General features: G+C 35.2%; 1 protein-coding gene across 1 annotated transcript; it reads left to right on the forward strand.

Annotated features, from left to right (window-relative positions):
• LOC105158113 (DNA mismatch repair protein MSH2-like) lies at positions 2,069 to 16,038 on the forward strand. Its single transcript, XM_011074750.2, has 13 exons — positions 2,069 to 2,090; positions 3,625 to 3,674; positions 3,777 to 3,809; positions 7,169 to 8,242; positions 8,431 to 8,985; positions 9,117 to 9,227; positions 9,302 to 9,391; positions 9,476 to 9,547; positions 9,921 to 10,031; positions 11,550 to 11,676; positions 12,511 to 12,710; positions 13,187 to 13,336; positions 15,399 to 16,038. The coding sequence occupies exons 1-13, from the start codon at positions 2,069 to 2,071 to the stop codon at positions 15,597 to 15,599; spliced, it is 2,796 nt and encodes a 931-aa protein (XP_011073052.1). The 3' UTR covers positions 15,600 to 16,038.

Consider the following 22,574-nt stretch of genomic DNA (forward strand, 5'->3'; position numbering starts at 1 on the left):
TATCAAAACCAGGATTTGGAATCCCGATACTGAGAAGATATTTATATATATATATTTTAAAAAATCATGTAAAATTAAGGCTCTGCCTACGCCTTTTTCGTAATTTTTTTAACATTTAAACAATAGTTTTCCCATATAATTGAGGATGGTGAAATTATTCCTTTTAGGCTATGTTTACTTCTGATTTCACACCGCTCATTTGGTGCCGGTGTTGCTAGGATTTCGTCGTGCAACAATAGGATCTAAACCATGTTCACTTGTTTCCCTATCTTTTCCAAACACCTCACACCAATGTGCATAATATTGGAATAATTTGTACTGCAACATCTTAGCGAAGGGATCAATCCGTAATATGATTCTGTGTGTTAAAAAAATAGAATTGTGCATATTTAATAGACAATATAACTTTAAGACAACATGTAATTACCTTAGGAAGTTGTCAAAAACGTCATCCTTTGTGTCAATATTGTTGGTGGTCTCATTCCAACTAAAATCACTACGGCCCATCATATCATTGATACAACATTATGTCTTCTTCCTCATGTGAATCTTCGAACTTATATGTGGATCAGCTTTTAATCCACTATTCAGACAAGTCCTATTTAACAATTGTTCCAAGACACCGAAGTAACCTATCCGAAAGCCATTGTCAAACTTCCATCTTGTACGTTCAATCTCCCTTAAATATTCGAGCAATGCTTTTTCCTCCGATGTGGACCACATACGGCGTGAAAGTTTTCTCCCGTTTAACCCCTCGTGGATGAACTCCTTTGCTTCCATCATCCTCCATGAGTAACTAAGAAAGTAGGAGAACACATAAACTCATTAAACTATATACGGTTACATAGTCTAAGGTTCATACACAAAAAAGTTAGATCATTATTCGTAAATCAAGAAACAACACATTTATTAAGACATCATTATAAAACAAGTACTCCATCACACATTGTTTTCACAAAGTAAGCACATAAATGACAATTCATGTTCAAGTCTAAGTCGTGCAACGTAAAAGCAACAAATAACATATCAGGAGTGTCCACGCCATTCATTGTACATTGACTTGGCAATTTCGTCCCTCCACGAATTCCACACTTAGTTTGTCTCTACAGTGTCAATGTATTCGGTTTTGTCAGCGTCATCTAAGAGTCATAGACTCATTGACCATTGTTTCTATTGGATCAAAAAACATCTCTTGACGTATGAAATTGTGTAGAAGACAACAAACTATGATTATGCAATTTTGGTTTCGATGGAGTGGAATGATGGGGATCTTAATATTGCCCACCGAGCTTTCAGTAGACCAAATGTACGTTCGATCACATTACGAGCAAATGTATGCTTCATATTGAGAAACTCTTCATGATTTTATTGCGTGTTGTTTCCTTATTCCCATTCTTTGAGATGATAATGAACCCCTCAGTATGGTGACAAAAATCCTTCACCATTGTTGTATCCACTGTCAACCAAATAATAATTGCCTACAAACGCATTCAATAATGAAGTCAACATTACTCAACATTGAATTATGTTACAGAAAATATTACAAGTGGTACGAGTTTCATACCTCAGGTATTTTAAAGTTAGTTGGACCGGTAATTACATCTAGCAAAACTCTACCATCAGCAGCACTACCTTCCCATCCTGCTAGAACGTATATGAAATTCATATCTCTATCACACACGCCAAGAACATTAACAGAAATTGATCCTTTACGCGTTCTATATCTAGCTGTCTCTTCTGCATGAACATGAACATCAATGTACGTGTCATCCAAAGCTCCTAAACAACCCTGCAACATTTTTCATAAGGAAACTACAATTATAACATATCTCCAAGGTGCAGTTAAACAAAAACTCAAAACTAGAGTAATAAACTTACCTTAAACCACCTTCATCTTGCACTGGTGTTTTCTGGTGGCATTGGTGTAGGATTGGGGAGCAATAAGGAGTGGAGTCTCAAACAATGTTAAGCACACGATGAAAATGCTTACTAATAGTTCGTCTAGAGAGTGTGAAGTCGTATTTTACGATACGATTTTTCTTATGATGTGCTAAAACACTAAAAAAACATGGCTACTTGTGAACTTAATGGTACGTGTTTGGAATCTTGCAATCCTTCTTGGTTTTGCAATATAAAACACAACCTCCCAAATGCATTCCTACTCATTCTTAAGTTTCCAGTGCATGCCCTATCACTAAATTCAACAAGCCTCCGTATAAGATGAATTGTGTGGATGTTTTGTTTTGAAGGCTATATGTTAATGTTCTCCTTGCACGTCAACATTTTAATTGTGACCTTCCAAAACGATATAATTGATAAAATAACATTAACATCCGAAATGCATCAACCAAAAAGTCTTGAATGACAACATAAATCTCTAATTTCTCTTCGAATTGCATCCTAACACAAAACATAGTATTTTAAAAAATAAGTATCTCGACAGTTGTGAATGTAAAATTTTAGAAAAAAAAAAAACCATACACGAATATATTATGATTCCAACAAATAAAATAATAAACAAAATAATAATGTTCAAGATGCGACGAAAAATAAATATAAATAGTATTGAACAATAAATATAAATATATAACAATAATCCCATCCTAACACAAAACATTATATTATGCTAAAAAACATAATAATGTATATTGTATAAATAACAAAAATTAAAACAAAAATGTTCATAACAACGACTACAATTTTAAAAAAGAATAAACTAGCCCATCAACTAAAAATGAGTAAAGCAACATTTCAGCCAACTATGTTGCCTACGTGGTCACCTCCATCACGATCTGTGCAAAACAACAAAATCCAAACAAAATCAGCACCAAAATTTGAAGAAAGAAGCAGATCGGGGTTTTTGTTTCTATTAAAAGCTAAAATAAATTGGGATGTATGAATACTATAACGACTAATGAGGAAAAAACACCATAAAACGAAATGAGGACTTTGAACGAAACACTCATCTTAGTTCCTCTTCTTCAATGTTTGGGAGATGTAAATATGACCAGCTACATACAATTCTCATGTAGAAAAGTAATGAATGAAAGGAGGTTAGTTCCGTAAATTTATCTTCAAAATGAGGAGGATTTCGGTCTGTTCCCATGATTACTAAATGGTTTATAAATCATCTTGAAAAAAAGTGAGGAATAACTTATGGAGTTTGAACAGTGATTTTATCGGGCTTGGGTCGAAAACACGAGTGAAATAAAGGCTAGCAAATAAACAATGGGTTAAATCCATTTTGACCCCTTGTGATATATAAAAATATCAACAATCCCCTTATGAAATTTTTAATATAAAAAATCACCCTCATGTTACGAATAAATAGTCACACCGCCCCCTGGTCAATTTGAGCCTATTTTTTTAAACACAAGACTAAAATACCCCTTCTAATCAACTAGTCAAACTAAGCTTATTAATATATAATTATTTTAATTTATAATAAGTAGAATTTAATACTATTAAAACATATTTATAATACATATAATTATAATTTAAAAAAATAAAAAAATAATTATAAACCCCACAAGCAAACCCTACTTTTCAATTTCGTTTTTACAGACTGTCAGTTTTCTTGTTTTGTTTTGATATCAGTATTGATTTGCAATTAATATGCGGTAGATGCCAGACAAGCTCAAGGGTTTCTCTCATTTTTCAAAAGCCTACCCAATGTAAGCAATATTTAAGGTTTTTGAAAGTGTAATCTGGTGTTTGTTTGTCATTTGGTGATATTGTTAAAAGTGGTGGGCAACACCTTTCATATCTGTTTGCAGGACCCTAGAGCCATTCGATTCTTCGACCGTCGGGTTAGTGCCCCTTCTGTCCTGCATTTCTGAATCGTGCGCTGCATTTCTTTGAGCATGGCATAGTTTTTCATGGCAAGCTAAGAATATGAAATCGGAAATCCATTTTTACAGGCTAGTGAAATTAGTCTGACGGACTACAGGCACTGAAATATTAATTATCTTAAGTAATTTAGATAAAGACTTAGAAGTTGTAATGATTCTTGATCTTCAAAGATGAACTTTTTGAAGTTTTTATTTGAAATTTACTTGGAATAATTGTGGCATCATCATTACTACAATTACAAGCATACCTTTTCAACTTGCCTGTCACTCTTACTTCTTTTTCCCCTCAATATCTCAGTAATAACTTTGGGTGTGTAGTCATTCTTTGTTGCATCTATTGAATCAGCTCTTTTCCAGAAGTAGACAAAAAAGAAAGTGTTAATCACTTTTATAGTCCTCTCTTGCAAAAGCAATGGAAGGCCTTTGGAGCTAATTTAGTTCTTTCATCGCCCCTGTCCCTCGTCAACTTGAATTGGAATTGTGCAATTCCATTGAACTACCAGCTCTTTGGATTGATTTTATGATTATTTGCATTTTGGGATCTGTCAAATGAACTCCAAGATCAAATAAAATATTATGTGCATGAGGTTAAAGTATTTAAAGGCGATTAAATTATGCATTGAGCTCTAAGATATTGCATGCTAATAAAAAATTGCACCACATTAGCAATTAAGTATGACAAAAAACTCTCATCCGTATCTCGGTGGAGTCAATACAACTTGAAGAGAAGAAGGCGGCCAAGTCTCAAGGATCATTTCCTAGGTCTTGCCGATTCCACAAATTGAAGATAGAGAAATCCTTCAACAACTAAAGAGCTTGGTGGTCTTCGTAAGTCTTCAAGTTCCACAACTTTAGGACAGAATTCCAAGCCTCTAAGAGCAGACTACACAAGTCTTGCAAATTCAAGTTCAACTTTGAGTGGTGAGCAATTCCAAGACATCAAATTCTATAGACACACAAAATTACCTGTGGAGGGTTGATTAAAACCCGTGCTTTCTCATAATCCACTCAAATTCCTAAATATATATCCATTAAACTTGAAGTTGTTTCGAATCTTTTCCACGGTCAAAACACACTTTCAAGTCCCCAAATTGGCAAAGTAGAAGTATGAGAGGAGTCAATAAAATATTGCACTCAAATTCCATCAAGTTAATAAATATATTTGTTTCATTTATCTTGTACTCATTTTGCAGATGCAGAAATTAGTTATAGGCTGTTGCATAACCTATTAATCAATAATGCATATGCTTTCAAGTAACCTTCCTGATGGGATCCAAAAAGAAACAATGCTATATACAATGTAACAAGAGACAAATGTGATAATCTATTTCTCCCATTAACTACTTCCATTTCATCCCGCCTATGTGCTCAATATCTAATATTCTTTTTGATTATAGATGGATGTATACGTTCTGCGCATGTGAAAGTTCCAACCATAACCCTCTCTTAGTTATTTATTTATCTGTTTAAATTTAGGGTTAATTACTTCTATATTTCCTTCAAAATAGCCAAATTGTGCTCTAGCCCATTGAATTTTGGAAATTATAGCTTGACACCTTCAAATATGTTTTATTTGCAAACCCAAATGGAAGCCATACAAAATTACCAAATTTACCTTTGATTGCAAAAATAAAAGAGAAAATCAAATAATCAATTGTTGAATGAACATTTTGTCCCTAGGTACATTAATAATGTTTAAATACTGGACTGGGTGAAACTTTTATATTTATATAGTTGAAGGAGTGGCTTCATTGTTGAAATTGCAAATAAACATAGTTAGGTTCCTTATTCACTATTTTGAGATAATACTTGGAGGATTTCATTAGAATCCCTATACTCTAAGTTGGATTGGCAAAATATGCTCCTTCTAGGCTTTTTTTTTCCTTTCTTTATTTCATGATATCAAGTGTGCACAACACAAGTTAATTTGTATGTTTTTCTTAGTAGATGTTGAGTCTATTATGATGTGATTTATCTTCGTAATGCTAAGAGGTGTTTTTGTAGTTTGTGAGGTTTCTATAGTGCTAATGGGGTGTCTATGAAGTTCTTACTAATAACTTGTGCTTGTGATGTTTGGAATGGTGATGGATGTATATGTATGCTTATAATCTTGAAACAATTTGTTCCGATAAAAAATAACAATAACATATACTTTCTTCTCATATATATATTAATTATAAAATCAATGAATTAGTTTATACTGTGATCACTATATTAAGTACATTACGTTTGGAGCAAGTTTAGAAATTGGTATAGCCTGAATTGCACTAGTATCAGTAGGTTTAGTGCCAATAACTTGTACGCTAGTCCAATTGCATGAGGATTATTACTTGCACCCTTTGTTCTTGTATTTTGGTTTTGTCATCTGGGTATATGGACATCTGCCTCTTGTTCATCATTTTAAGGAATAACAATAGGAGAGACCTTGCTCGGGAAGCAGTAGGACAACCGTTGCGGGTTTGTTGCCTTCTTAGAAATCATCATAGTCTTTGTTTCCCCCGCACTTCTTATGCAAACATATCTCTTTTCTGTATTTCAGATTCTAGAATACTAGAAGTAGAGTTTGAACTAAATAATATGATAGATATAGATAGTTGTAACTTGAAAACAGAAAAATTCAGAAGAAATTTTTTTTTTCTGAACATAAACATGTGCTTGAAATATAGTTGTTCTTACACTGATAAGGGATGTATGGATAATGAAGAAGAGAGAAGCCGCGAGGAGTGAATTGAAAATTTTTGATCTACATTGGATCTCACCCAAATCGCCCATCTATCCTCTTGAGAAGAGATTGGTTTCAAACCATGGTTCAAACAGAAGGAATATGTCATGCGGATGTCTCTTGCGTGATCCATATCTTAGGGTGAGGCGTTGATGAGCTTATTGAACCATCTGTGTGGCTGATGAGAGCCCTCACAGACCAGGCACAACAATGCACAGGCGCCATTGAGCTAATAGCTCATCGTTGGAGGCCATCTCTGATGGTTATTTTTCAACCCAATGACTAATTTTTAGAACATTGTTTTTATATTTGTTACATTTTAACTAGATATACATTATATTAAAACATCTACAAGATTTAAAATATTACAAATGGAATTTTTGTTAATAGATTATAAGGACGTTAGGCGAGCAGCAAAACTGGAAGTTCATGAACACTCAACATTCTTCGTGATCAGTGTCTTCAGTAGCTTCTGTTACGTAATCAGTGCTTTTAGTGGCTTCTGTTAAACCAGGTGCTTTTAGTAGATGCTGTTATGTTGTTTTTGCCACATTTTTGTTTCATTACTAAAGTGGCTCTAGAAATTTTTTGCCAGGACTATTATACCACGCATGGCGAGAATGCAACTTTCATTGCAAAGACCTATTACCACACTACAACTGCTGTATGCCAAATAGGAAGTGGATCTGATGCCATTTCTAGTCTTAGTGTGAGTAAGAACATGTTTGAGACAGTGGCCCGAGACGTTCTTTTGGAGAGGGCTGATCACACTCTAGAATTGTATGAGGGCACTGGAGCAAATTGGAGACTTGTGAAGAGTGCAACCCCTGGAAATTTAGGCAGTTTTGAAGAAATTCTGTTTGCTAATAACGAAATGCAAGACTCTCCAGTGATTGTGGCTCTTATTGCAAATTTCCGTGAAAATGGATGTGCTGTTGGCTTGAGTTATGTTGACCTTACTAAGAGGGTGCTTGGATTGGCAGAATTTCCTGATGATAGCCACTTCACAAATTTGGAGTCAGCTCTTGTTGCACTTGGTTGCAAAGAAATCCTTTTGCCTGTAGAGGTTGCCAAATCTAGTGAATATAGATCACTAAATGATGCATTGTCCAGGTGTGGTGCAATGGTAACTGAAAGAAAGAAAGCTGAGTTTAAAGGAAGGGATTTGGTACAAGATCTTGGTAGGCTCGTGAAAGGGTCTATGGATCCAGTAAGAGATCTCCTTGCTGCATTTGAACTTGCACCTGCGGCTTTGGGGTGTATAATGAGTTATGCAGACCTACTTGCAGATGAGAGCAATTATGGTAACTACAAAATCCAGAGATACGATCTTGCTAGGTACATGAGACTGGATTCTGCTGCCATGAGGGCACTGAATGTCATGGAGAGCAAAGCTGATGCTAACAAAAACTTCAGCTTATTTGGTCTTTTGAATAGAACCTGTACTGCAGGAATGGGCAAGCGTTTACTGCACATGTGGCTGAAACAACCTTTATTGGATGTAAATGAAATAAACTGTAGACTGGATTTGGTACAAGCTTTTGTGGAGGATGGGGCACTACGCCAAGATCTAAGGCAGCAATTGAAAAGGATTTCAGATATGGAGCGACTGACGCGGTCACTCGAGAAGAAAAGAGCAAGTCTTGTGCATGTTGTTAAGCTTTATCAGGTATCCTCTAGATCTTGATATACACCTTAAAATGGAGTAAAAAAATTATCTGAATCATTTATGAGCTATAATGGGGAAAGTGCACCTTGGTGGTTCACGATTACACTTTCTGAACTCCTAAAATATAGATAATAGTTTTCTTTATTATTTCAGCATATATAATTCCTGGTTCTTTTTGTGAAATGCAGTCAAGCATCAGACTTTCCTTTATCAAAAGCGCACTGGAGCAGTACAATGGCCAATTTGCTTCATTGATCAAGGAAAGATATTTGGATCCTTTAGAAAACTGGACTGATGATAACCATCTGAATAAGTTCATTGGTCTTGTGGAAGCTTCTGTAGACCTTGAACAACTTGAAAATGGAGAGTACATGATTTCATCAGGATATGATTCACAGTTATTGGCTCTCAAAAATGAACAAGAGTCTCTGGAACATCAGATTCATGATTTGCACAGAAAAGCAGCTAATGATCTTGATCTGGCTCTTGATAAAGCTCTCAAATTAGAAAAAGGGACACAACATGGATATGCCTTTAGGATTACGAAAAAGGAGGAGCCAAAAGTACGGAAGAAGCTGAATACCCAATTTATTCTTATTGAAACTCGCAAGGATGGGGTAAAATTCACAAACATAAAGCTTAAGAAACTAAGTGAGCACTACCAGAAGGTAGTTGAAGAATATAAGAACTGCCAGAAAGAATTGGTTGCTAGAGTGGTCCAAACTGCTGCAACTTTCTCCGAGGTATCTATGTTGCAGGACACCTATCTGAACTTTTTTCCCAGTGTGCATTCATTATTAGAATGATGATTATTTTCACCTTTATTGTTATTATTAATATGATCGTTGTTGTTATATTTTATTTCTTTATTCAGGTGTTTGAAGGAGTAGCTTGGTCGCTCTCAGAATTGGATGTTTTACTTAGTTTTGCTGATGTGGCTGCTAGCTCTCCAACTCCTTACACACGGCCACTCATCACTCCATTGGTACGGATTAATCAATTGTTAATTCCCATTGCAAGAAAAAGGAACGTGCTTTTTCATGATAATGCGCATTTCAGGATGAGGGAGATATTATTTTGGAAGGGAGTCGGCATCCTTGCGTTGAAGCTCAAGATTGGGTGAACTTTATCCCGAATGATTGTAAACTGGTAAGTTCTCTTGTAATGTGGGATGATCTATCTTGTGCAGCCAATATTGAAGTGAGTCATTTCTACATTTGTTGGTCTTTACAGGTTAGGGGGAAAAGTTGGTTCCAGATTATTACAGGACCAAACATGGGGGGAAAATCAACGTTCATACGACAGGTAGGCACATCATATAGTTGGAATTTTCTTTTTCTTGACTGAATTGTAAACATAATACAATTAACCACAATTAGTTTACAGATTAACTTTTAGGGTTTATTCTTATACTTGGTTTATAGCTTCAAGTTCACATATGTGAAGAAAATACCATTTTGTAGCTTGTATGTACATGGGGCATCTTCCGCTCCAATATCAAATTTTGCTTTCTCAGGCTCATAACAAAGATGGTTCAATTCTCTCTCAGTTCTAACTTTGTATAAGTTAACAATGGAAAGTATTACAAGGGTTCTTAATGAATAGTTCAATGAGAAACAACTTATTTTTAGCTGAAGTTTTTTGTACAATTCACAGAGATCCATTTGTTTCTGTGCAGGTTGGTGTGAACATTCTGATGGCACAAGTTGGTTCCTTCATACCGTGCGATAATGCTAGTATTTCTGTTCGTGATTGCATTTTTGCTCGTGTGGGTGCTGGTGACTGCCAGGTAAGCATTTAATAGTTGAAATCTAGTTGAAATCAGGCTTTTTGAAATTAAACTTGTTGCTGTTGGTCAATTTCTTAAAAGTTATTAAGCCTACTTTCAAATGATAATACATGCTATTCTTCCTGATTCACCCATAACCCAGAAGTAAGCTCACCAATTGTTTTGGGTTTCCCGGGGGAGGAAGTGGGGACAAAGCACACTTAGTCTTTTCAGAACAATGTAGATATGCTTTAATTTCTTTGGAGTGATTCTTTTATGGAAACTAAAGAATGTGGAGCATTTTTTATTTTTAATTTTTTTCTTTACTTGTTGGCTTCCATATAACAGTGGATACATCAATAGAAACTATTCATGGTGAAGTTGAATGACTTTTAAGCTGTGAAGGTGGAGCATGAACTCATAATAGAGGAAAGAAATTAGTGATGAAATTGACAGTTTCAAGTTTCATATTCGGGTATTGAGTCATGAAGTTGTGATGATATATGTGTGTCCATGTATACATATTTTTACATACATATACGGATTACCTAGAAAGGCTAGTCACATCTACGTATCTATATACTTATGAAAGTTTGCTACATAATTTTCCTAATATATAATATGGAATCATATATGTGAAAGATTTCTTTATGAGTTCATTGTTTGCAACTAGCTTTACTCATTACTGTAGGAAAACATGCATGGACTTGTTACGTAGGCACATAAAAGCACGTTTGGAGTGAATTTAATATATCCATATGCAACAGAAATTTGTTGATCGGCTCGGATCAAGATCGCATAGAATCGTTGTTTTGGTTGAATCATGGACATTTCTTACTCCATTTTTGAAACCAATCTTGAATAAACCTTGTCTGGCTCAGTGGATTACTAATTGAGCAACCCACTTGTTTATACAATTCAAATCTATGAAGTTTTTGGATGATATTTCGAGAAAGGAAGTACGGAGAAAACGAGTAGAGAGATATTTTAGGACAGTGTGGGAAGAAACAAAGTACTCATTTATTGCCTTATGCAATTAGGATAAACTTTAGTAATACATAGGCGTCTCTTCCAACACAAGGAAGAATATGATACAATTAGGAATCATATTTCATCTAAATTAGAATGGAATCTGCCTCAAATATGGATTCCAATTAAATCATGAGTTCAAATACCGATCCAATGTCGAACAATTACTATGGGGAAATTCCACTCAGCCCAAATTTGGTTTTATGTCTGGATAGTTTCTTCTCTTTGTACTCAAGTTTAGAGGAGCAACTTGAGTGAGAGCAAAATTGACTTCTGTATTTCTTTATGATTGGAAAATTCAAGCTACCACATCTTTATTTTGTCATGTTCTGAAAGAAAATGGCAGTGGCATTCCTCTCACTTGTGCGACCCAACTTATTTTTTCCTTCTGCATGTCGCTTTTCTCTTGTAGAAGCAATACTATATTTTGTGGGGGAAGGATGCACAATGTGGCGATTTCTCTTTATGCCCATCTAATTTGTTGCTTTTCTCCTTGTTTCTCTTATATAGCTACGAGGAGTTTCTACTTTCATGCAAGAGATGCTTGAGACTGCATCAATCTTGAAAGGAGCAACTAAGAGGTCGCTAATAATAATAGATGAGCTAGGTCGTGGCACGTCAACGTATGATGGATTTGGTCAGTCTCGAATTTTTCTACATTGTTTTGATTTATTACACAGCAGCCCTGCCCATTCCAACATTTGAGCATAAGATAGATATATACTACAGCACAAGTTAGTATGTTTTGTATTTGTTTTCGTAAAGCAAAGCTCAAACTTTTGTGGACTTTAGACTTCTTTTTTCCGTGTAAAGTTCCTTCACAAATTTGTTTTACATGTTGAGAAAATGAATTGGTGAATATGGTGCAGGTAAATTCAATATACCCTTATGATGATCCTTCAATGTCCTTTTCAGATTTCTTTAATTTTTCATGAAATAAATGATTAAGTGAAGTTGTAAGTCCCTTAGGTAGAGTCAATACTCAAAGTGAGATGGCAGGACCAGTAATTGTAATTGTTAATAGAAGGTACATTAATTTCATTTGCATGCATGTGAAAGCATTAACTAAACTGTTACGACATATTAATAAAAGTTAAGAAGCAAATTAATAGCAACTGCATTTGCTTTGCCTCCTTCTGGGCCATGGGAGGATCTGGAACTTTAGAGCATTTTAGTGGATTGGCCTCAATTTGAGCATTTGTTTCTGTGGATATTAGAAAATCTGGCAGGTAGCCTTACAATGTAAAGCAAACATAGTAGTCTATAATCCCCTTGTCCATAGAAGTTGGAATGTGAAATATACATGACCCCTTGAAGCTTTTTGTACAAATTGGTTGATCTACACAGCTTACTTCTATCTTTTATTTTTGTATGTTTGTCTCAACCTTGAAGTGTTTGATGAGCTTCTTTGGTGTTTCTTTGTTGTTCACATGTTTGTCTAGTTTAAGAATTTTGCTTTCTTGCAATTCAGGCTTAGCATGGGCCATTTGTGAGCACATAGTTGAAGTGATAGAAGCACCTACACTGTTCGCTACTCACTTTCATGAGCTGACTGCATTAGCTCATGAAAATGCTCATGAGCAATCTTCAAAGAAATTTATAGGTGTAGCGAATTATCATGTGAGTGCACATGTTGACTCGTCAACTCGCAAGCTTACCATGCTTTACAAGGTCTCTCTCTTTCTCTCGCTCTCTCTCATTTTTGTGTATATATATATCACCTTCTGCGTTATGTCCAAGCTGGTTGTGCTGATTATTATCACTTGTTAAAAAGAAGCTAAGATTTATCCCGAGTGTTGAGGGTGATATACATCTCAGTTTTTGAGGTCTAATTACCTAGTCAAATAGCTGGGTGATGTGCATACCACTTAAAGTGAAATCATGTAGTCATGTTGCTCTAATGGTCTATGATTAACCAAGAAAAACTGAAGTCTGTGAGATTATCTATATGTTATACTGTTACTAATTCTCCACCTAGCGGAGACTATTTTTATGTCACCAAACTGAGCACAATCTTACTGTAGGCTGACTATTTGGATGGATCCATTTGTTTTCCTCAGAATTTAGAGTTTCAACAAGCCTTTTCTATAAGTATTTTTGGTTCGATTAACAGCAAGCTAATTTGGTGTGTGCATACTCTATTTCAGGTTGAACCCGGAGCCTGCGATCAAAGTTTTGGTATACATGTTGCTGAATTTGCTAACTTTCCAGAAAATGTTGTTGCCCTTGCCCGAGCAAAGGCTTCTGAGTTGGAAGATTTTTCACCCATCACAATTGTGGCCCCTGATGCCAAAGAGGTACTGTCTTTTGCTAACCATTAATATTTGCAGCAAGTAATTGTTTGCTCTAGGAAGTTCTGATTCCAGTTAAAAGGTACTGTTAGCATTTATATCATTCCAAGTGCATGCGTAGACGATAAAATAATCCTTTGGCTCTAGAAAGTTCTGATTTCAGTAAAAAAGTATTATCAGCATTTATATCATTTCCAGTGCTTCACAGAGGACGAATGTTTATCATTACTGGGACAATGAAAAATTTTAGAGGGAAGCCTGATGAAGAGAATAAATGTGACATCAACCACCCCTCTCTGTTAATCACTTTCATAGTATGGAAAAAACCTTGGCAATGTCTGTTACGTTTGAGTTGAAAGCACATGGTGCAAAGTGCATTCTTGGTTTTTACTGTGCTTTGCTGATCGGAATCTAGTAGGTAGCTGACATAGTGGCTATAAGAAGATTACTCTACCTACAAGTCTATAACTAGTGTATCAAAATTCAAAACAAAAAATTTTGGACTTTTTGTTATATATGCCGGCTTTATCAAGTATTTTTTATGATAAGTTGGAATGATTTTGGGTAGAAGTTCTGGCATGGGGGGAAAATAATTTAGAGAACAGGAGCAAATATTGTGAAAAATAGTACCCAATATGTTGAATATTTGTTCAAGATGACAACAAAGCGAGATAGTTGATTGAGACATCAGTGATATCTTCAGTAAGCTTCAATACTAAAGAAGTGATGAGCTCATACAACATTATGGCGAAGATCATACACCAATTGACTCAAGTTATATCCTGTCTCCTAATCAATCAACCTGATGCTTGGTAAGTGATATCCTCAACTGGTGGCTGCAACAATTGCAGTTCCTGTTGGAGCTATATCTAGACCCCCCCGTCAAAATGATACATATGGAGCGGCCTCTTGTACTTGTACTAGTCACCCCTCGGATCCTAATATGTGGTGGATGGATATTGCACTGTGAAGAAGGGTTATTGTATTACATTGCACATCGATTGTGAATGAAAGAATGACCAACTTATAAGGATGGACTAAGATCCTCTATAATCAGAGGATCACCTATAAGCTTACTGAATGTAACTTGTGCAATGACGCTAAACTACTTAAAAAGGATAGTTGCAAATGGCTTTTTGTCCCATGTTTACAAAGTTCATGTTTCTGTCAGTTTGTAATTCACATGAGATGAAATTTGGGCTTTCCTTTCAGCAATGTGTGCCTAGATTGTTTTACAGGTACGGTTTTAAGGGGTGGTTCCTACAAATCTAGCACCTTCTCTGCATCGCACTTAGTTTTCCATATTCATACTAGTAAACTTTTCTATATCATTTGTCTTGATTTCATCAAAAGTCTATTTAATGCAGCTTTGTGGTTTTCCAATGACTCACCCAAAATGGACATCATATTTGGTCTCTCTTTGTCCTATGAATAGTAGTTGTCATTCGTTGCTATTCACAATTACATAGAAGTGATATCAGTCATTTGCCAATCAGATTAGTTGTCCTCATTGCACAGTCAAAAATCAGTTCTTAGGGATAGGATCATATATCTCCACATGTTTTTCTCGTTGACCCTTGTGTTCCAAAGATGACTTCCACATGCAGATCACTGGGTTCTAACTATTTATTTTGGCAATCTACTTTGGTTCCATACAATAATTTCCTCCGACCCACCATCAGATTTCTAGTTCTTGTGATTCTAACTCAATTATTCTGATTGAGGTTTCAGCAGTAGTAGATATCTCCTTATGCCTAGTTCAAATGCAGTTTCCTGACTTAGGGAAATCAAACCATTTTAGGTTAAAAATTCAGTTTGTGCCTGCTTCGGGAAATAATTGCTTTGTATATGGGACAGGCCGAAAAACAAACCAATTGAGAATTGTTATATCCGGTTTCTTTGAGGTGAGGATTCAAAAGACTTCTGCTGCATCTTCCTCAATTCATTATTAGCATTGTCTCTTGTAGTGAGGGTTCCCCGAGAAATAGATAGTGTCTGAACCAAAATTTTCTGTGGTTGGATATTTGTTTTCATGGATTGTATTAATTCTGGTTGTATGTGATGTCAGATGGGTTCTAAAAGGAAGCGAAATTGGGACCCTGATGATGTACATAGGGGCACTGAACGAGCTCGCCAGTTCTTGAAGGACTTCTCTGAGTTGCCACTGGACAAGATGGATCTGAAGCAAGCGCTACAACACATCAGCAAATTGAAAGCTGACTTGGAGAAGGATGCAGTTAGCTGTTCCTGGCTCCAGCAATTCCTCTAGTAAATAGTTAGAATAGAAGCACCCTCCACAATTTTGGTATTCTATTAAGCAGATTAAACCAAGCCTTATTTACTTCGCTCTGAGACGAGGTGAAGCACCCAGCTCCCTCCAGTCTTCTGCCTTCTGTCTATGCACAGGTTTCTAAACAGGTTCTACCTGTAAAAGCAGATCGTGTGGTACTTGCTTCTCTTTGGTGGACGAACAGTAGTTTCGGTAGGATTTTGAACAGTAGTTAAACCTGTGTCAATAGTCTAACTATCCTCCACTTGTCGTAGTTTATCGAACCATTTATGTTACTTGACAAAAGTATTGCTGCTTTGCATGCTCTGGCTCCTGTACATAGGGCTGGAATGCCACTGGTTAAAATGTTTATCATACATATGTGCTTTATCTTTGTACATGACATCCACGGTTGGAATAAAATTTCTGCCTGGATCAATCTTAAATTTGCTAGACTACTTCCAATACTCAACATTCGACAGGATAAGGATAAGCTCAGATTGATAAGATGTTTCAAATAATGTGGACTGAATGTTTTTATGGGGCATTTTATAGTGGTGATGGAGGTATTTTATTGAGTCTACAATTGGTCACAAGATTATCTGCGATATTTTCCGAGAATTTACAATTGCAACGGGTACAGATTGAATGCAATTAAAATTCTGCATGTTTGAGTGACGGAGATTGAGATAGAGCATTCATGAAATAGCATTGATGTTTAATCGACATTTTCGTTTATTTAAATTATATATGAATCAAGAGAGTTAAGAAGTGAATCAACTAAATAATGGTAGCAACCAAGACATCGTTTTTCAGACCTTTCATTTTCTTAACAATGTTATTTTTTTATATATAATAATAATAATTTTAAATTATTTTTATATAATATAAGTTAAATAATTTATTGAATTCAAACCTTTCATTATTTTAAAAATATGATCGTTGAGATTAATTGATTAGATCTGACGTATTTAATCTAAGAAGATCCAACAGCTATTAAAATAAGAATTAATATATATTAAGTAAGCGATAATGGTTATTTTATAACAAAATTAGATTTAACAGAGAGGGACAATTGAGCTACGTTTAAGAAAATAGATAGGGTTTTTTTTTTTTTAATCTATTTTTAAAATAGAAGAGAATTTTTTAAAATATAGAGGGATTTTATGAATTTAAGCCATTGATAATTAAAGATTTAGATGATGGTTAAGCTTTATGCATTAGACAGGATTGTGACAATTCTATATTGGCGCTTTTTTTGAGTTGTTAGGATAAAATTTAGTTAGAAACTCAAATCATAAGAATTTAAAGCCGAGTAAGTTCTCTCGAAGTCGTGCGTTTCTCTCCTTGTGAGGGTTCTAAACAAAAACTCCTCGTTCTTGAGTGATGTTGACGACAACTTGATTCGCCATCGATGAGGTTTGCTCCATCCAATCCACAACGTACGAAGCTATACAAACACCAGGCTCTGAACAAAGCAAGCGGCGTCCTAGTTCATCTTCTTTCACTTCCACTTTCCTTTCGCTTTCGTGTCTTTAGGAATCAATAGTTTCTTTTTTCGTTTCAACTTTAGGTTTCTTTGCTTCAGTTGTTATAGGTTAGCAGCGTAGAATAGTTATATCGTAGGTCTAATTCAGTCTTAGGCCATCTATGGTTTCTCATTCAATACTCGTTTATTTGAACCTGCACATGCCTCTATCCAAATCAATGTTGTACCTACCAGGGATAGGGCGATCAAGATCCAAAGTCGTGGTTTTGTGTTACAAGGGCCTCAAGGTATCCACATCTCAATATCACATAAAGATGGGGGCCGTGGAATCGATTTCGAAAATCTATAACAAGCCTAAAATTGACGGATGATGAAGAGGTTAGGGTAATAGTGTCTGATGGATTATGAAACTCTAATTCGGATGGCCATCAACTTTATTTGGTGGGACAATTACTCTCAAAACAAGCATATAACTTTGAAGGTCGTCTCTTGATGCGATTCAACCATGTAGTTGACAGGAATAGAGCGTTAGAAGGATACTCATGGACCTTCGAGGAAAATATTTCGATGTTGAATGGCATATGCAATGAGGAAAATCCCATGCACATAGACCTCAGTTGGTGCAACTTCTATATGCACATAAATGAACTGCCATTAAGTAGGATGAATTTGGGTATTACTATATTTATAGAAAATAAGTAGCGAAAATTTCGTGATATGGAGATGGATTCATCGGGGTGCTCTTGGGGTGAATCATCAAGGATCGAGTTACATTTGACATTAATATCCCATTGTAACGGGTGCTGAAAATCAAAGCAACGATTGGTGACGAGCACTTGGTAACATTCACATGAGTGACTCCCCATCTTTTGCTATTTTTACAGATGTCTGGGCCATATAGCAAAGTATTGTGAGACAGTTCACCGAGGGTTTCGTCAATCCACGAGTAGGGACACCTTATGGCCCGTGTCTCACGGTCCCAATGCTGGTAAGAAATAGAGTTAGGAACATTACTCAAGACAACTCATAGGAGTTCACATGTCAATAATATCATTAGAGGCAACCAATGAAGAGGGGACAAGCTATATTTTAGGAGTTTGATACATCATACATAGGGGTAGGCGTTGGGTCGGGTTTTGAAAATTCAACCTGATCCGATTTAATCTGGCACCTAACAGTCGGGTTTTGAAAGTTCAACCCGACCCGATTTAATCTGATACCTAACAGTCGGGTACCCAAAATTCACCCCCCCATCCCCCCCTCCCACTTTTTTTTTTTAAAAAAAAACATAAGCTTCATTGGTTTTGATTTTTTTCTTTGTGCAACTAATAATAAATAAAAGTGACAACATTCATGTTGACAAATTCACAATTAATCAATCCACAAATCACAATAAGAATAAAACAACAATCCAAGTTTTACAATCATCCAAAATAAAAAAGAGTCATCGTTGAAATCTTGAAGCATGTCAAATTGCCAATGGAGTCGTAGACCATCAAAAATCGATAATAGTTGAATCAATCCCCAAGTTGAGTATTTCTACCAGAAAAGTGATCATTATTAATAAGTATCAAAATAAAAAATAAATGTAAAAGTCAAAAGAGCGAATAGAAATACCTCTTTCAATTGTTTCAATTTCATATAAATCTTCTTCAACATTTATTGGCTTAGAATCCACACGAAGCCAATCTTAAGCACAAATGAGGGCTTGTATTATTTTAGGAGACAATGAACTCCTTAATGCACTAAGAATACGACCACCGGTGTTAAATGCAAATTCTGAAGCAACGGTAGAGACCGGGACTGCTAATATATTAAGAGCTATCTTGGAAAGAATCGAAAATCTGTAGGAATTTACTTTCCACCAATTTAGTATATCAAACTCTTTTTGGAATACCTCAAGATCTTCACCCAAGTATTTATCTAACTCCGACTTTACAACATCACTTTTACCTCTGATTTTAAACTTTTGAAATCATTCTTGCATACAAGTTCTAGATGCCACGTCCAAATAAGTAGTAGAAGGAGGAGGAAATAGGATTTGACAAACTTGAAGACGAAATTGAGCTTCCTGAAGATTCATACATTGCTTTATAGGTATTAAACAACTCAACTATACCATTCTTCACTTTTTCTTTCATAAGCAAACACTGTGTGACATCCTCATATAGTGTATCAAATGAAAATTCAATATACTCAAGCTTGTAACGTGGATCAAGAATAACAACATAATATATTACCATGTTCATTTTTTCAATTGACCCACAATATTTGTCAAATTTTTACTTCATCCTTTTAGATATTTCACACAATCTAAAATCATCACTCTCGAATCACTGTTTGAAAAGCAAGTCAAAAGCACATATTTGATGATATATGTTATTGAAAGTCACATATAAAAAGAACTAGAATGCTTAAAGTCAACTCGTAGAAATGCTCTAAAATTTCAACAATAATGAAGCTCTATGCCAATCATAGTCTATCAGAACTCCATCATGTGGAGGTTTTGAAAGATCATTCGTATAACCAAAATCTAAATCTTCATATCTAGAAAATGCTCTTTTAAGGCATATAGCGGCCTCCAACATCAAATAGGTAGAATTCCACCTAATAGGTACATCGAGACTTAACAATTTATTTGTCTCCAATTTTTCAATCTTCACACACTCTTTAATTTTTTTGTACCTAACTGGAGAATTTTTAACATACATTATAGCTCCTCTAATACGAGAAATAGCCATATGCTCTTCTTTGTTTCTCAAGCCATCTTGTACAATGAGATTAACAATATGTGCGATGCGTCTCATATATACATACTTCCCACTCAAAATATTTGTATCCCAATTATCAAACTTTTTTTTGCAAGTGCAAAATTGCACCATCATTTGAAGAAGCATTACTGACTGTGACAGTAAAATCCTTATCAATTCCCTAATCAAGCAAATACTTTTCAACACCAAACCGACTTCTTCACTCTTATGTCCAGAAACAGGATAAAAATTCAATATCCTGCAATTTTCAATCATCGTCAATAAAATGAGCTGCTAGACACACATAATTAACTTTTTGCAGAGATGTCCATATGTCTGTCGTGATGCAAACTCTTTGGGAGTATTTTTCAAGTAAGACTTCAATTTTATCCTTTAATTCAAGTACATATTGTAAATGTCTAGTTATGGTCTTTCATGATGAAATCAATAACATAGGAGATGCAATTGACAAAAAGTACTTGTAACCCAGATTTTCAACTTTTAAAAATGGAAGCTCGTCAAGAAGCAACATAACACATGAAGCATCTCTAACTTTATCTTGATCAAACCTCCAATTAATAAGAGGTGATTCTTTATCAATCACACCACCACGAGTAAATTGAAATGACCCGAGCTTGATTTATTGCAACTTCATGAATTTTTTTTTTCTTTTTGCAAGACTCGTAAATGATTTTTTAGAGGTCTAGTCCCATGAACCCTTGGATTCGCCTTAATTTCTCTTTGACAATATTTGCATCTAGTTTTTTGCATTTATCAACATCACATACATATTTGACGGGACAAATAAAAAAAATAACTATAGCTAGACCATCAATTCAACCACCTCCAGATTGTACGTTTCAATTTAAAACCATTAGGAGAATTAGAGAAATTACTTGATAAAAAATTTAAAAATATAAAATAAGTATCCTAAATAATGACATAAGTACCAAAAACTACAAATAAAAATTCTCAGAAGAAATATATAAATTAGAGAAGTTTGCTAGAAAGCTAATGCAAATAAAATTTTAATACCTTAGGCCTACACCCCAAGATCTTGTTTATAAAGAATAAGAAATAATTGACTAAAATAACTATAATGGCAAAAAAAATTATGAATGGATATAGATGGCTTTACAAAAAGATAAATTTACAATACTATACATAGGATGATGATGCATAGTACTATCTGTAAGGGAAAAAATAATTCTGATAAAGCTATGAGATTGGTATGGCAGGGAATGCTACTAGAACTATGCCTTTGACATATTTCGCTATCATTCTTTCTAGTTGGCCCACAAATACTTGTATTGCCTCCGAATAAAAGAGCTCTTGGTTGCACTAGTGGGAGTTAGGGCGAGGGTTACCTCATTTCATCATCTTGCTGGAGAGGTAGATAAGGTGGGGGTTGCTCTAGTAGATGGGCTAGCCCCCATCTTCTCTAGATTGTTGTCTAGTTCCAACATTTCTGTTCTCCAAATTCCCCACTACTTAAGTGAAACTTTTGCTCAAATACTGCTAATGATGTGAACAAAAATGCTGAATTTCGATTGATTTTGAATAAAATATTGGGCCTGTACCAAGTTCAATAAAAAGAACCTCCTAAGCAATTATTAGTCCCTAAGTTAAGAGGGGAGTTTTCATATATAATAATAATCTATTAAAGAAAAATAATGGCAAAGTATCAATAAGGATAAAATGGTAAAACCACATCTTCCACATTTCCATAATAAAGGCAGTTAGTTGGGATAGACTCCGTTTTGTAGTAAATACATTACCTGGTTGTCTTCGAGTGGTACAATGTTCTATCCCCAAACGTCTACGTTGTTTATACTTTTCGGTCATGTTTATTAATTTGAATGGGATAAAGACCATTTAGATTAAGTTGGGATTATCTTGATAACATGGTTGGTTAGGATTACGTCCTAACTAGTTTACTTTTTTCTTATTATTTGGAATAATATGATTGATTATTTTAATTTTGTGATTACTAGTAAATATAAAATAAGTGATAAAAATGTTATTTTACATGTTTTCCCTAATAAAAGACACATTTGTCAAATACCAACGTTCTCTCTATTTTCTTTAATTAATTTTCTTGTAAAAATTTTCTATTTTCTTAGCAATTTCATAGGCTTTTTTTAGATTCTATCCTTCTTTCAAATAAGTTTTTACCAAAAAAAAAAAAAAAAAAAAAAAAAAAAGGAAGAAGAAGAAAATAGAATCAAATAACTCCTCTAAGTTGTGTTCTTCAGCCAATAGGGATAACCACGCCATTTCTGATGTCGACGTTGCACGCCACCCCCACCAACTTTGCATGCCATGGCCACCGCCCCTCCTCCACCATAGCCTCTCAAGATTTGTAGGCACGACACCTCCCTCCACCAAGCGCCACGGCCCCTCTCTCTGCGTCGCGCCACCTCCACTCCCTCCACCAATTGTGCACGCTATTGCCGCTCCCTCCACAATCGAACTTTGCCACCCCTCTCTCTTTGGCTCTTTCTAAATATGAGACATTTTCAGATATGCGCGGCAAAGAGGAGAGAGAAACTGATGACTTTAATAAAAAAAAAAATGTAAGTGCAATTATTGCACTGACAAGTTGTTGTGTAATTTTACGAAAAATAGGGGCATAATCGATAATGAAAATGAATGTTTGATAATAATTTCGGTAGTAAAAAAGAAGAAAAATGGGGCCAAAATTTTCAGGATAAGTGTCCCGGCCTCATTGTTAAT

Source organism: Sesamum indicum, linkage group LG3, assembly GCF_000512975.1.
Source record: "Sesamum indicum cultivar Zhongzhi No. 13 linkage group LG3, S_indicum_v1.0, whole genome shotgun sequence".
NCBI classification, from domain to species: Eukaryota; Viridiplantae; Streptophyta; class Magnoliopsida; order Lamiales; family Pedaliaceae; genus Sesamum; species Sesamum indicum.